The following is a 15,301-nucleotide window of genomic DNA, read 5'->3' as shown; positions in this document are numbered from 1 at the left end:
CAATTAATGTAGTTTGTATATTTCCTCTCAAAAATAATCACTTAGAGCAATCACCTTTCGACTTTCAAAAGTCCGAGTCGTTTTCACGAATCAGTTCCTTTGATCGATTCCATTCAGTATATATATATATATATATATATATATATATATATATATATATATATATATATATATATATATATATATATAGACGAATGGCGCAAACGCAAGTAGGTATAGTATTATTTATATCAGATATCTCTGTAGAATCACACAGGAGTCACTTACGAACCGATTCTTAAGAACGATTCACTACGACCCGGGCATCGGTTTAATTCGCAGTCGCGTGGCATCATGGCGGACACACACAGCAGCAATAACCACGTCCCTGTTTTATTCTCCTTCTCTGTGTTCTCGAGGCCCTCGTCTGTGTCCCTGGGCTCTGGATATGAAGCGCTCATCCAGAAGTTCCTGTCCGTGTTCGGGAATCAGATCGATGTTCAGCGGAAGTTGGTGCTTCAGTGTTTCTCGGAGGAATGGGGACAGTACATTGATTTACCGAAGGGCTTTAAGGTGTCGGAGAAATGTCGGCTGAGATTAGTGCCTCTGCAGATGGATGTAAGCCCATATTTCACACACGATAGAGCTGTCTTAATCCCATCCTTTCATCGTTTCCAGTGTTTTTTTGAGGTCGAGCTTACGGGCGGAAATGAATCGGTTTCAAACTTTAAAAGAGCTCCATATTTGAACAAAACGCTTCTGCTTCTCTTGGGCCGTTGGTTATTTGTGGTATAATGTGTATTTGTTGGTGTTTATTAGAAGTGTGTCGTCTGAAGGGCCCGTCTTGAGCAGTAAAACTAAAGAAGTGTTTATGATTCTAATCAACACTGATGTGACAAAAAACTAATTCTGCACAAGTTATTATAAATATGTTATATGCATACGTTACGTTATTTTAATGAAATTGTTATAATACAATGACTTTATTAAACTATGCACAAATGTGAAGAATCCACATCTTATACATATTAGATCTAATACAACTACATTACATTAAGTGCAGCAGAGTCTGATCATGAGACACAGACAGAGTTTATGGTGTGTGTGTGTGTGTGTGTGTGTGTGTGTGTGTGTGTGTGAGAGAAAGCTGTCAAAGTGTGTGTTTTCTGGTTTGTCCTCAGACCACGACGCTGGGAAACCTCTCTCCGGTCACCACCGTCTTCTTCTGCTGTGACATGCAGGAGAGGTTCAGACCCGCCATCAAGTACTTCGGAGACATCATCAGTGTGGGCCAGAGACTGGTAATAAACCTGAGCTCTCTAATCTGTTTGGATATTATTCCTGATGTGCTGCAGGTGTTAGAGATGCCTTAAGCTAAGTGCTGAGTATCTGTGTGCGTGTGTGTGTGTGTGTGTGCGTGTGTGTGTGTGTGTGTGTGTGTGTGTGTGTGTGTGTGTGTGTGTGTGTGTGTGTGTGTGTGTGTGCGCGTGTGTGTGTGTGTGTGTGTGTGTGTGTGTGTGTGTGTGTGTGTGTGTGTGTATGTCTCTGTGTTTATGTGTACTCAGTTGCAGGGTGCTCGTATTCTGGGGATTCCTGTGCTGGTTTCGGAGCAGTATCCTAAAGGTCTGGGCAGCACGGTTCAGGAGCTGGATCTGATTGGGGCCAAATTGGTTTTCCCCAAAACCAAGTTCTCCATGGTTCTTCCGGAGGTGGAGGCTGCTCTGGCTGAGATCCCAGGAGTCCGCAGTGTGGTGCTCTTCGGCGTCGAGGTCAGTACCTGATAATCATCGGGATCATGCTCAAGCTTCTTAAAAGTGCATTTGGAATTATTTAGCTTTTAAAAACTAGCAGAGGAAGGTTTATTTTTTAATGGGTGGAGCTAATGCTCAAATCTCATTGGCTAGCACTCTTACTGTCCTTGTTTTGATCTCAGCGAATCAGTTCAACATGGTAAATATTCATGAACCCAGCATCTCAGCAGACATGAGCACATTTTATTACTGGCAGTAGGATTAGGAGTATCATTAATTCATCATCATTATTATTATTATTATTTATTTATTTTTTTACAGAAACATTGTATTGCCAGTGATGTCTGAAGCAGCCCAGAGATCTTTTAAAATGACAAACATGCATTCAGACATGGTTACTGCGTTTTGCTTCTAATTACTGAAGATCTGTCATACAGAAAATGTTTAATGGGCTCATGGTTAGTTTTGAAATATGTCACATTTCACAGTTGATTCCACTTTTGAGCATATTCCCAATTGACTTGAAAAAATCTGTTTTCCTTTTATCTTTTTTTTCACAAAACTGTTGACCAGTTGGAAAACTGTTACCAATTAGATTTCTGTTGTGTTTACAAGGAAAACTTTATTATGCCTGATGTATAAGCATTTATGAATATCACAGGTGCTTGAAGCAAGTCCTTGAGTCTTTGGTTCATCTGATTGATGTCTCCTCAGACACACGTGTGCATTCAGCAGACCGCTCTGGATCTGATTGGACGAGGGTTCGAGGTGCACATTGTTGCTGATGCCACGTCCTCCAGAAGCATGATGGACCGCATGTTTGCTCTGGAGGTGAGACAGATATCCTCTGATGCTCTCTGTGCTGGTCTAAAGTAACTCTTAATGTAGATCTGTCTCAGTATTAATCAATTAATTAATCTTGATTGAACCCGTGTTCCCTTTTTACAAATGTAAATAAAAAAAATATTATTAAGAAAAAATTGTATTAAAAAAAAAAAAAAAAAATGAAGTGACTTATTTATTTAATGAAAATAGTTCCCAACAAAGCTCCTAGTCGTTTTTAAAGTGAATCAGCTTCATAAGCACTTGACCCTTGGTTGAATCAGCTGACTGAACAAATGATTGGTGATTTACTTTCATTTATAAAGTAGCCTATCGTTGCCTATCATTGTTTCCTCCAATATTTCATATTTGTATATTTTTTATACATTATTACATATAAGTCATTAAAATCATCAGCATTATTAAACTCTATGAATTCATCTGCAGTGGAAAGATTTTTAGTTTTTAGTTTTGCAGTTTTGTTAATACTGATTTCATTTGATTGGAAGTAACCCCATATTTAACTGTATCTACTGTTAATTATCACTAGCTAATGTGTGTGTGTGTGTGTGTGTGTGTGTGTGTGTGTGTGTGTGTGTGTGTGTGTGTGTCTCAGCGGCTGGCGCGCACCGGGATCATAGTCACCACCAGTGAGTCGGTGCTGCTGCAGCTCGTGGCTGATAAAGAGCATCCCAAGTTCAAAGAGATCCAGAACATCATCAAAGCCAGTGCTCCTGAGTCAGGCCTGCTCTCCAAGGTGTGATCCAGCTGGGCCCTCAACACACACACACACACACACACACACACACACACACACACACACACACAGCACATGCAGTAGTAGTGAAAAAGGTACATGTAGCTATATTTGATGTGCATAATTTCTGGTCATGTAATCATAAATGTACCTGTCAGCGTGTGTTGTGTGAGAGCAGATGATCTGAAGATGTGGATCCATCAAGTCTCTGTCCAGATCAAGGTCAGATAGCTGTGATGTTACTGAAACGCTCTGAATGTAGAGTCAGGTTCACTCATTTCTTCTAGAGCTTTAGTTTGGAGGTTTTTCTTCTTTCAGATATTTGAGCCCTTTAGATGTCTGACTCCGTCTGGAATGATGTGGAAAGCATTAGCTTGTTTCTCTACCCTTCCTGTGTATTAATAGATGTTTGTTAGTCTTCTGTACTCAGTTACTGTATTTTAAAGCTGTATTTTCCACAAGTGTGGTGTGAACATCAAACTACCTCTCGTACCGATTCATGCTCACAGTTCAGTTAGTTACTTAAATCAAACTGATATTCTCTTTAAACTGTCACAAGATCAACACCTTTACTAAAAGCTGAAGCTCTTTCAGTGGAAGCAGAATATAATTTTTTTAAGACCTGCTGTTACAGAGTCATTTTCAGAGCATCAGATTTGGTTCTACATATTTCCAGAAAGTGACTTTTTTGTGTGAACATTTGTTACTCTATTGTTTGAATTGGTTTAAATTAATTTATTTGCCTCCCTCTACAGACTGCACTAAATTTGGAAGCTTTCCTGAATTATCATTTACAGTTTGATTTATTATTTATTTTGTGTGTAAATGTTTATTTGTGTTACAATCTCCATTTTGTTGTGTGTATGTATATTGGTAAAAATATGTATTTAGTGCCTATTTATGAGCAGTCACTACTGATTGTACTAAGCACATATACATTTTCTTTCTTTTATTTTTTTGTGGAAAAAGTGGATCTTTAATGCTCTGTTTAGCTCTACAGTTCCAACTTTGTTTTTGTATCTGCTCTGTATTTTTCTGATATGAATAAATGTTTATATGTTCATAAATGTATATGAAAGTCCAAAAACAATTAGTATAACTTCAGTCAGCAGTAATCAGTGTCCAAACACATCGAGAAGGGGAAGAAATATTAGTTTTCAAATTTAGTAGAACACAAAATAGTTAAAATATAGTTCTGGTTTTCTCTGCTAAACAACTGAGTTAAGACGTAACTAGTGCTTCCTGTTGGTGGTCTGTTTCCTCATTTTTTGAAAATAAAGGTCTTCAATGCTTACATTTATACATCTTTATTAACCATCTACTCTACCATCTTTTTTTTTTTTTTTTTTTAAAAACCTCTATACACTATATACTATACACAAAAAGCAGACTAGCGCAAGTTGGATTTTTATTTTTTGTGGTGGTGATGTGATTTATGTTTTTATGGAATGTGCATATGAACGTTTTGTTTAGGGGGCTTCTTTTATTGTAGCCTGAAAAACTAAGCTTGTCATAAGGATATTTTGTGGCTGCTTTTTACCAAAAAAATAAAAAAAGTGATCCATTTTGGTTTGTGTTTAGATTATTGTACAGTTAGATGATCCAAACATGAACCATTATAAGAGTCACTTACTGATTTCTTATCTGTTGGTATTTGATAGAATGTGTCTAAACAAGATGTCCAGGACCTCCAGCAGAAATATAGGCTGATATATCACAAATGCAGCAGTATATTTCATTGTACACATCCTTGTGTTCACTAAAGCTATTTGTTTTTAGTTTCATCTGAAACCAGTGCCACTTGAGGTTCTAGTCGTGTGTGATAGCTGAATATGCCAGAGTTTGTTTTTGGAGAATCTTGAAAACCTGTTTTTTCTTGAATCCCTCCCAAACAACCTGTGGTGGTGTAGGTGCTGTCTGACGGTTTGCCAGAACCTCTTTGAGACCGTCCGATAGTCCTTTTCCATGGCCTCCCCGAACTCCTCCCAGACCCGAGTTTTTGCCTCCTCATCCACCGGAGGCCCACCGGTTCCTGTCAGCTGCCTCAGGAGTCCCACAAGCCAACCAGACCCGATAGGACTTCTCCTTCAGTTTGTTGTTTCTGACTATAAAATTCACCAGAACAAGGTCTTCAGTCAGCGAGTGGGTGAAGAAAATACCAGCATTGTAGCGATAACTGATTGGCGCTTGCGTTCATAAGATCATTGTGTGTGATTGGTTATAATGCAAATTGCTGTAAAAATGTGTCTGACTCAGCATCAGCCAGTAAAAGTACATTTGAATTTAGCAGTTGAAGATATAAGCGCTAGACGTTCTAATCATACAGGTGTGATCATATGAAATATAGAAAATATTAATTGCCTATTTTTTCTTTTGGAAGGTGCATTCAAAATCGACTTGGCTCAAAAGTCTTATTTAAAAATATTTTTTAAAAGTTATATTCATGTTTAATGATTTTAGACACTTGATTTTACTGAAGGCTACCAGGATAATTATAATTTGAGTTTATTCAATTCATAAACTATATCTTTATTTCCAGTTTGCAGCATGGATCACTATTCTCATGTTTAAGATTCTGTTATCTTGTCCACTGGAGTCTTAAAACATCTCACAATGCACACATGTAATCTAAATCTCTAACAATCTACATTTATAACTATTTATAACAACTTGCGTCACTATTTATGCATACACATATAAAAACAAAATTTTAAATGAAATTGAATTCTTTTTTAAACTAGTCAGTGTCACGAAACGGACCTGGACACAAAGGTAAGTTGAAATAATAAATGAGTTTATTGACACAGATGAGTGATGACTGAAGCAGATGGCAGGATGGGAGGTCTGTATGAGATCTGAAAGTTCGGTTGACTGGAGATAGTTGAAACTTGACTTGAATGTTTTCTCTTAACAGGATCGCTGGACCACAGAGGAATACTGAGCCTGGAGAACACCCTGGATCTGAAAGACTAGACAAGAGGTAAGTTCTTAAGGTAAGTAGAAATTGGCTTTAACTCAAATGAGCGTCAACAAAGGTCCACTTTGTGTATAAATGAGACCGGACACTGAGATGATGAACTTCATGTGCAGCTGATTAGTACTCGGGTGAATGGGAGCGGTGTGGTTTATCTGGTGGAAAAACCTGGCAGATCCATAACAGTCAGGAATATCCTTTCATATATTATGCGATTACACAGATCTATTCTGTTTGTTTCATAATTAATCTTACAACAACATTACAACATTTTGCAGACAAATTATATTAAAAAAAAGAAGCTTTACACAAAAATGAAAAATCTTCCATCCCAGATGAACGTAAAACATTGCTGATGGTTCACTGTGATTGAAAGTTTGATATTTGTCCAAGGTTTAGCAAAAGATAATTGTAGGCAAGAGAATTTAAAAACAAACAAACTGATTTTTAAGTTTAATGTCAGAATAAACACTGAACATTTATACAGCCCTAGAGTACACAGAGCTGTTCTTCTGATCTGTTGTTATGTTGGAAAAAAGTAAAAAAAACCTCAGTGAAATCACAGAGCAGGTACAACAAGGTCGTCGTGAGGAAACCAGGAAACAAACATACACAGGAGACTGATCAATCACCCAAACGGGGAAAGGAACAAGGGAAAAACAGGAACTAAACAAGGAAGCAAACACGGATATAATGGAGAAGCCCTTCAAAATAAGAGTCCCAGAGAGGAGAACATGACAAGGAATAAATAAAGCAATTTTGGTCAGTTAGCATGTTCGAAGAGCTATCTTAGAGTCCTTTCTCAGTCTCCTGATTCACTGCTCAGTTAAACTATGTTTTCTTGGTTTATGTGAAACAAAACAGAAGTTCAGTTCAAAGACATTCTATTGGATATTTCACACTGTCTGCATCACTTCTTGCAAATTCATGCAAATTCATCATTCAATAAAGCAATTCCACTGAATTTTTTGTTCAAACCATATTTCTACACCTAAATTCAATAAATGGATTTAATAAATTCAGTACGAAACAAAAACAAGATAATAGTTTGATAAACTATTAGAAGTGATTAATGAAAGTAATATCACATGAAGAACACAACTCTTTCCATAACCATATGTCCTCAGTCTGCTCTCAGCATCCCCTTCAACAAGAACACTATATTTTAAGGAGTCTTTCTGAAAGTGCAAAGACATTTGGAAAGATTCTACAAAATTAAGCTTATCTCACACACACATAATTCTATTTCACACACAAACACACACACTAATATAAATAAATGCAAAGCACATACTCAGACACTAGATCTTAATATTATGAAGGAAGGGCTTCAAGGGTTTGTGATGTTTAAAAGAAAGGAAACAGTTGATGTATGTCTAATCCAGACGTTACAAGAGGAAGGTATGTTTACTCTGTGTTTTGATGTTAGCTATCTTGATATTAAAATTTCATTTTTTGATAGAACAAACCTAATGTTATTCTACTAAATCTACTAAGAACTACTAAACCCTTTGTTTGTCCATGCTGATGTTATTGTCAGTAGTTGTGGGATAGTGGCATCATATGGACTCAGATAGAGTTACATCATGAATCATTTACACTCACGCTGAGATCGGACTCAGTAAGGCTCATTTCAGCTGTACACAGGTCACAGAATGGACATAGCCGTCCTGCCAAACAACAATCATCCAGAGAAATTCCTGCAGCTGGATGTGGGAATGCTGCCGGCTACTCATGGAATGTTCCAGATCGGTGCTGCGTTGTCTAGACAAAGACAGTGGCAGAACAAGATGTACTCGCAGGTAAACTCTGTCATTTCAGTGCAGGCTCTTAACCCACTGCTCTGCACATTTTGTACGTCTCTCTTATCTGATTGTTAAGTGTGTTTTATGTAGTGCATGGCCTTCTTAATTTTCCTTATTTGGTCATCTTCCTGTTCTAGTTTAATTTGATTAGTTGATTCATCCCCAAGTGTGTATTTACCTGTTTCATTCCTCCCCAATTGTGTCTGTGTGTATTTAAGTTATGTCTGCCCCATTTAGTTTGTCTGTGCTTAATGTTATTCATTTGAAGTGTGTTGATGCAATATCTCGCTGGGAACCGTTCATGGAGTCCTAACGAGCTGATGATCTGAATAGAGACCACTCTATTACAGGCTTGAGATGATGCAGAGAGAGTCTGAATGTAACAGGGAGCAGAGATGCTGATGAACACCTTCAGCTAACTTCTCTTTGTGGAAGAACTTCTGAATGGTTTAAAGCAATGTATTGAGCTGAATTTATAGTCTTTAGTATTCAGGTGTTTATTCAACGGTTGGAAGAAAAATGTGAAGTTATATATTTTAAATAGACCCTCCCCCCTTTTAAAATTGTCAAGAATACCTTGATTAATACTTTTATCTAATAGTTATTGACTGACAGGTACACAGTGTAGTTCTAGACTAAATGTGAACAAACATGAATTCATCTCGCTTGCAAAAAAAGATTTAGCATTCATCAAAATTAATTAAAAGAGTGAAATGCAAAAAATTATGCAATTTAACTGCTAATACAAATGTATCTAATCCCTTTTTATTTATCTGTGACTTTGCTGCTGACCTTGATCCAGTTTAACCATACTAAGAAGCAAAAATTATTATTTTTTTAATTGCTGACCTTTAGCTGTCCCAAGCATTGAGAAGACCTGAAGGATCAGAACTGGACACCCGTTCTGTATGTTTTATGTCTCTTAATTGTCTAGGGAAGGGAGAGAGAAACTGAAGGAAAGCCATCAGCAGACAGTCATGTGTTTGAAGACAGAGAGCTGGAGAAACACATCACTCCTCAAACCCTGAAACCAAAGATCAAGCAGAACCCTCTCTTTTCTCACATCAACCTCATCGATCTAGAGGAGAACAAATCCAAGCCATCTTGGACCATCCAGGACTATGACAGACATACGGCACACGGTCAGCTGGCTGACTACATGAAGGTATGACAACGCACACTGGATATTTCCATTTGAATCACATCTGTTTAAAACAGGGTCAGATTAAACGGTGTGTTTTCAAAATATGATCAAAACACAGTTACTGTCTTTTAAATCAACTTCAAACCGTTTTTGACTTGCCCTGAATCACTATGTTACACCTATAAGTGTTTATATTCAAACTATTTAGACTGGTTCTGGTACTGCGGAGTATCTACGTGATTTATCAAAGACATACACAGAGCCATAGTTCACTGATAAGCTACTCAACGTCACGTTCATAATTCGTAGAGGAATTGCTTTTAATTTTGAACTCCGGCTCTGTCTAGTAAATGCTGCTCCATCTGAAAAAAGGGGATGGAAATTTACTGGCTTTACTGACGAAATGCAGTGAGAGGTGTGTGTGTGTGTGTGTGTGTGTGTGTGTGTGTGTGTGTGTGATTTCGTGGGCCCACTGTTGTTGCTGTTTGTTTCATTGACATTCTTGCTCTTTAAATTGTATTGAAGTTACACTTGATTTATTTACCCAGTTAAGGAAAGGTCACTTGTCTGCCCTCCCATAAGCTAAAAGAGGAAGGGAGATTTTGAAATGATTCTACTTAACTGAAGTATCTTGCTTAATTTCTCTTCACTGTTTCTGAATTCTATTTAATTAAATTACTCTTTATTTGTGAACCCCTTTTTTTGTTTCTCCGTGGGTATGGTAGTAGTTGTAGGACATTTAACTCTTGTTAAAATAGAACTCTAAGTAAATTACTTAAAGTAAATGAAAGAGATCTTTATTCAACTATATAGTGAGAAAGTACAGTATAATCAGAGAGAAGTAGGCCTTAATCCAACATCACAAGGCATTTTGTTTATGAACCAAGAGCAGTCCCTTAGACATTTCTACTTCAGAAAGAGAAGTGCTACACATGTTAACAATTAAGTTTCTTTTGGTTATGCTCATCGCTGGTCTGATACAGAGCTATAGCCAAACCCTTACAGTATTACTTTCTTTAGCCTTGATCACAACAGGTGAGCTAAAAGAAAACTATATATAGCCTGTCCAAATTAAAACTACAACATGGTTACATATAGACCATGTTATGTAGAGACATAAATATCTTTGTAAATATTATTGACACTGGGAATATGATGGGATATCAGCCATCTCAAGCGCTGTCTGGATAAAAACTGCAGTGTATCAGTTGGATTAGTTTTGACTATCAGTGAGCTACATATAGCTGATCTGACTACGAACTAAATCGAGGCTACGCACAGAACATATAAAATAAATGAAACCAAACATCTTTGTAAACGCTGTTGATTTTGTTTACATGAGGGAATAGCATACATCTGACAAGTTATCTGGTCAAAAAACGACTAGTTTGGCTAGAAGTGGGTTACACATAGCTGGACTATATCGGGTCTATCGCCAACCGAGCCGGTGAAAGGACAACTATTACATGCAGGGCAGATCACCCTTACATTTCTCTCAGCCCTTTTAGAAGGTAGCATTTTCAAGCTAAAATAGCTGAAGACGCTTATTTTGTATATGTTTTTCTGATGGTTACACGCATGTGCTGCCTTTGCTTATAACAGTTTGTTTATAACAAAGTCATTTACCTGCAAAAGTGTAGTTTTAATCAAGGAAATGCTGTGTGACGTTGTTAAAGTCTTATATAAAAGACATCTTCTGCATATACATTTATATTGTACTTGGGCACTATTTTTGATAATCAACTGAAATTTTCAACCAATACAGAGGACATTCTTAGGAGGTGCCATCAACGTCAGTATCTCCTCAGGAAACTTGGCTCATTTGGAGTCTGCAAAGACATTATGCTGACTTTTTACTATTCTTTTATAGAGAGCATTGTCACTTTTTCTTTGTCTTGTTGGTTTTCTTCTATTAGTGTACAGAACAGAAATCAGCTGCAGAGTGTTGTTACGGTGTGCTCTAGAATAATTGGCCTGCCTGTCAGATCCCTCTCATGTATATATGATCTCAGATATTTAGGCTAGCAAATAAGATCATTAAGGATCCCTCACATATTCTCCATCCAGTATTTGAATGGCTTCCATCTGGGCGGCGATTACGTTGTCCTGTTTGTAGAACTCAGAGAAGGAGGGCTACTTTTGTTCCCAAATCTATTTTGCTTTTAAACTCTAAAATGTAATTTTGTTTTTAATTAATTTATAAACTGTATTGTGTATTTATTTGTATTTAAAATGTATTCTATTGTGCTGCTCAATATGTCTTAAAATTGCCCCTTGGGGACAAATAAAGTTTTTTGAAATTGAAATTGAAATTGTACTTGAAGTGCAGTGTATTTAGGGCTTTAGATCCTGTAGGGCCGGGGTTCTCTGATCCAACACACACTTGATCTAGCTGATCAAGCTCTTCAGGCTAACTAGAAATGTCCAAGCAGGTGTAATTTGGAACTGATTTGAGCTGTGGACCTCCAGAAACTGAATTAAGGCCATATTCAGCCATTTGGAGATGCTCTGGCTAAACAGTGCTGTCCTTGTCAAGAGCACTCACTTCTTGCTGCTTGCTCATTTCTTCACCTTCTAACATAATCAAATTCAAAAACGGACTTTTTCTTTGTGGCCTATTATATATCGCACCACACTGACAGGTGCCAATGTAACAATGTATTTAGTGTTAATTTATTAATATTAATTTGTCCTCTAAGTGGTTTTGATGTTGGGGCTGTTTATTTAAGAGAAGTCAGTCCAAGCTGGTTTTGTGTCTTTCAGGAAGACCCAAGAGAGCTGAGCTTCTGGCTGGAAGATCTCTACACCCCTGGCTATGATTCACTGCTCAAGAAGAAATCAGCTGAAATGAAGAGAAACAAAATTTGTAAAACACTTGCAGTCATCATTCTGTTAGTTTGTGTGGTTGTGATTATTATTACAGTGCCAATAGTGGTAACACAATCACGAGACTGATGGAGCTAAAACTGCTTCTATTACAACAACAATCTGAAGCACTTCACATCATTTGTCCTATCAATATGATGACTGGTATGTTGTTTAAATTGCATTTCATCTGTTGTTAAATCAATTTAAACCACAAGGCTTGTGGTGCACTAATACCTAAGGGATATCCGCATTGTTCTGTTTCTTTATTACAAACATACCTTAGGTTTGGTTTAGTTTTTTTTTTTTACACAGCCAGCTGGATTAACAACCAGGGTCATGATGATAAATGCATTAGAAAATGCATTTATTTAAATGTAATTTAATTTAAAATTGGTTTACTTTCTGGAATCTCTGCACATTGGCCCATATCAAGACAATGCACTGTTATTAAGAGAAGTGGAGTGTGTACATTTAAAATTATTCTGACATGAGGGGAATGAGAATTTATACGTCAGTTTTTTTGACGATAAAGATTTCCACTCCTCTGGAAGTCTCCTCAATTCTCCTTGGAAAAAGCTGACAAGTTATTTGTGATTTGTGACAGTTTTTCACATTAGTAGGCCCAAACATAGAAATGTGTTGGTTAAACTACAACCAACACATTTCTATGTTTGAGCCTACTAATGTGAAAAACTGTTTTATCCTTAAAGATATTTTTTTTTATTGCTGAAATAAACCCAAAAGTCATCTCTTGATATATTGTTAAATTCTTTATTTTATGTGCAAAGTTTTCATCCTCAATAAGTTGCTGCTTTGTTTCCTTTTTTCCATTTATTTATTTAAAGGGTTCCTATAATGCTAAATGCACTTTTACAACTCTGTATAGTTCCACTATGGTATTTCTAGTGAAACTCTGGTTAAACTCTGGTTGCTATTGTGTGTGTATAATGATTGGAAAATGGTAAGTCGAATGCACTTGGTTTGGTGTCTCAAGCTCCACCAGGCGCCGAGATACAGTGCTGGAATTTATATATATATATATATATATATATATATATATATATATATATATATATATATATATATATATATATATATATATACACATATATATATATATATATAGTACACACACACACACACACACACACACACACACTCCCCCCACGGTGACGGGGATCAATCGTCAAGCAAAGACAACGATCCACGCGCAAAAAAACAAAGCAAGCCGAAAAAAACACTGCTCAAATCCTTTCGCCCTCGTTTCAAAGCGCACGTGCTCTGCCTGAGCGTCGTCTGCAAAACGTGCTGAGTCCCATTCAACTAGACAAAACACAGCAAAGGCAAGTGAACATGGAGATGGCCGTTCGACAAATCCACTACATGAACAGCTCTATGAAGCCTAGCGATTAAACTCGCTTCCACTTTCCTTGTGTGTGTGTGTGTGTGTGTGTGTGTCTTAAAGTGAAAGACGCGACATGAGACGTGTTTGCCTCCGTGTGTGTGTGTGTGTGTGTGTATTAAAGCGAAAGATGTGAGTGGTGGCCTTTTTGCAAGCAATTAATATGTAAACATGAGGATTAAATCAGCACTTTACATGGACGGAAGATAAAAAGATCGTGTACAGAATATATCAAATGTTTAGGCGAAGGTTTACGTGTGGCCTGTAATATTTCGCCGTTTTTCAATTAGCGATCGCATAGTCATGCAATTTATGTGTGTCAGGTGACGTCTGAGGAGTGAAATTATGAATGAAGGGGTGTGGTTAGCTAGGTATAAAAGATCAATGGTAGGCACGAGAACTGCAGGTGTTTTTTTTCTTCCTGGCCGGAAATAGACTGATACTTCGCCTGTTTGTTTGCGCGTGGTTCGCAGGTGGATGTCTTTGGACCCAGGAGACGGGTATGACTCGGATTGAGATTGAGTGTTTTAAAATGTGGTGTGTTTTAGCAAGAATAATATGTTTAATATGTGCTTTTCAGTTCCACGAAACTTACGGCTCATAGGCGAGGGATTTGTACTTATATTCTTTATAAGGGTAGGAGTTTGACGTATTTTGTTTAACGTAAAATAAAGGTATTGTATTATGTGTTCCAGCTCTACGGAGCCCATTTGTTGCGCCTGTTTTACTTTTGAATTTATTTTATGGTTTGAATGTGTGGGTGTTTTTTTTTTTTTTTTTTTTTTTTTTTTTTTTTTACCTAGGTATTTAAACTGGTAATAGGCCAAATTAATTTGGAACAACCTTTTGGGCGGACTCGTTTTTCTTTTTTTGCATTTTGTTTCTCCCTCACTGTCTAATGTTGATGCAGAGTTGCGCTAGATTTGATGTGGTATTTACGGATGATGAATTGTGTGAATCACAAGGTTTTCTTTCCTCCTTTTTTTATAATATCATTTAATGTGGTGTGTGTGTGTAGTGGTTTTTTTTTTTTTTTTTTTTTTTTTTTTTTCCCCTCCGTGTTTGGTATGGTTTGATGCTTAAATCTTGACGGATAAACTTGTGTAAAGTGTCCCTTTGTGATTTTAAAACCTTTTGTGAAGCCATCAGTAAATCTTTGGGGATTGATCCACACTAACCTTATTCAGTGATGCTTATCTGAAGGGGTGACCTCTGTTAAGTACTGTATGTGTAATTTATTTGACTGAAATGTTTGTCAAATCTTCAACCAGACTGTTTGCTAAAGGAGTGATTCGGTTCATTTTTAAGGTTGTTCATGTGTAGTTTTGGATATGAAATATTACATTTAAAGAAGGTCCACTGATTTAGATAGCGTTACTGTCATGGTCCCTTTCTTTCTTTCGTAGAATCACATTCAGTCGCAGAGTTTTGATACCAAAAGAGACTTTGCTTTATTCTGTTGGTAATGGAGTGTCTCTCTGCGGAGGAGACCTCCAGAGTGTTTTTCGGATGGGTGTTTTTATACTGATTTGTGTTATGATAAAGAAAGAAGCTCTTTTTACTAGCTCCAACACATGGTAAAGAAAGAGGACCCTTTTACAGATAATTTGTGTCCGTGTCCACACACTTCAGGCTTCCCCTTATGCCAGCATGTGCCCGAGGCATGATTTTAATGTCCCATGGCATGTACTCGACTAGGTTCACATTGATTACACTTGATAGATCCATATTTTGACTGAATAGATATCTTCTACATTTTCCCCCTTTGAGACTTAAGTCTCCCTTTCATGTATCTCTAC

At 37.1% G+C, this 15,301-nt stretch overlaps 2 protein-coding genes and 1 long non-coding RNA gene across 5 annotated transcripts; 2 read left to right on the top strand and 1 right to left on the bottom strand.

Annotated features, from left to right (window-relative positions):
• The first annotated feature begins 299 nt into the window (after positions 1-299).
• isoc1 (isochorismatase domain containing 1) lies at positions 300-5,951 on the top strand. 3 transcript variants are annotated; one of them, XM_043250885.1, is made up of 6 exons: positions 300-597; positions 1,161-1,280; positions 1,545-1,748; positions 2,445-2,561; positions 3,169-3,309; positions 5,220-5,951. In XM_043250885.1, exons 1-6 carry the CDS (start codon positions 334-336, stop codon positions 5,250-5,252), a joined length of 879 nt encoding a protein of 292 aa, XP_043106820.1. In that variant the 5' UTR covers positions 300-333; the 3' UTR covers positions 5,253-5,951. The 3 variants fall into 3 exon arrangements, with proteins under 3 accessions (XP_043106820.1, XP_043106822.1, XP_043106821.1); XM_043250887.1 differs by lacking the exons at positions 3,169-3,309; positions 5,220-5,951 and adding an exon at positions 3,394-4,656; XM_043250886.1 differs by lacking the exon at positions 5,220-5,951 and having other exon boundaries at positions 3,169-4,656.
• A 131-nt stretch (positions 5,952-6,082) lies between these two features.
• On the bottom strand, positions 6,083-8,027 carry LOC122353056. Its single transcript, XR_006251955.1, has 2 exons — positions 7,889-8,027; positions 6,083-6,278 (listed from the first exon to the last, which is right to left on the bottom strand). It is a non-coding gene; the product is annotated as an uncharacterized LOC122353056 (long non-coding RNA).
• LOC122353055 (major intrinsically disordered NOTCH2-binding receptor 1-like) lies at positions 7,939-12,855 on the top strand. The gene is made up of 3 exons (XM_043250888.1): positions 7,939-8,085; positions 9,023-9,253; positions 11,996-12,855. Exons 1-3 carry the CDS (start codon positions 7,939-7,941, stop codon positions 12,185-12,187), a joined length of 570 nt encoding a protein of 189 aa, XP_043106823.1. The 3' UTR covers positions 12,188-12,855.
• Positions 12,856-15,301: the final 2,446 nt, after the last annotated feature.

This window comes from Puntigrus tetrazona, chromosome 10 (genome assembly GCF_018831695.1).
Source record: "Puntigrus tetrazona isolate hp1 chromosome 10, ASM1883169v1, whole genome shotgun sequence".
Lineage (NCBI taxonomy): Eukaryota > Metazoa > Chordata > Actinopteri > Cypriniformes > Cyprinidae > Puntigrus > Puntigrus tetrazona.
The sequence above is the reverse complement of the archived record's forward strand: the minus strand, read 5'-3'. Positions and strand labels throughout refer to the sequence as shown.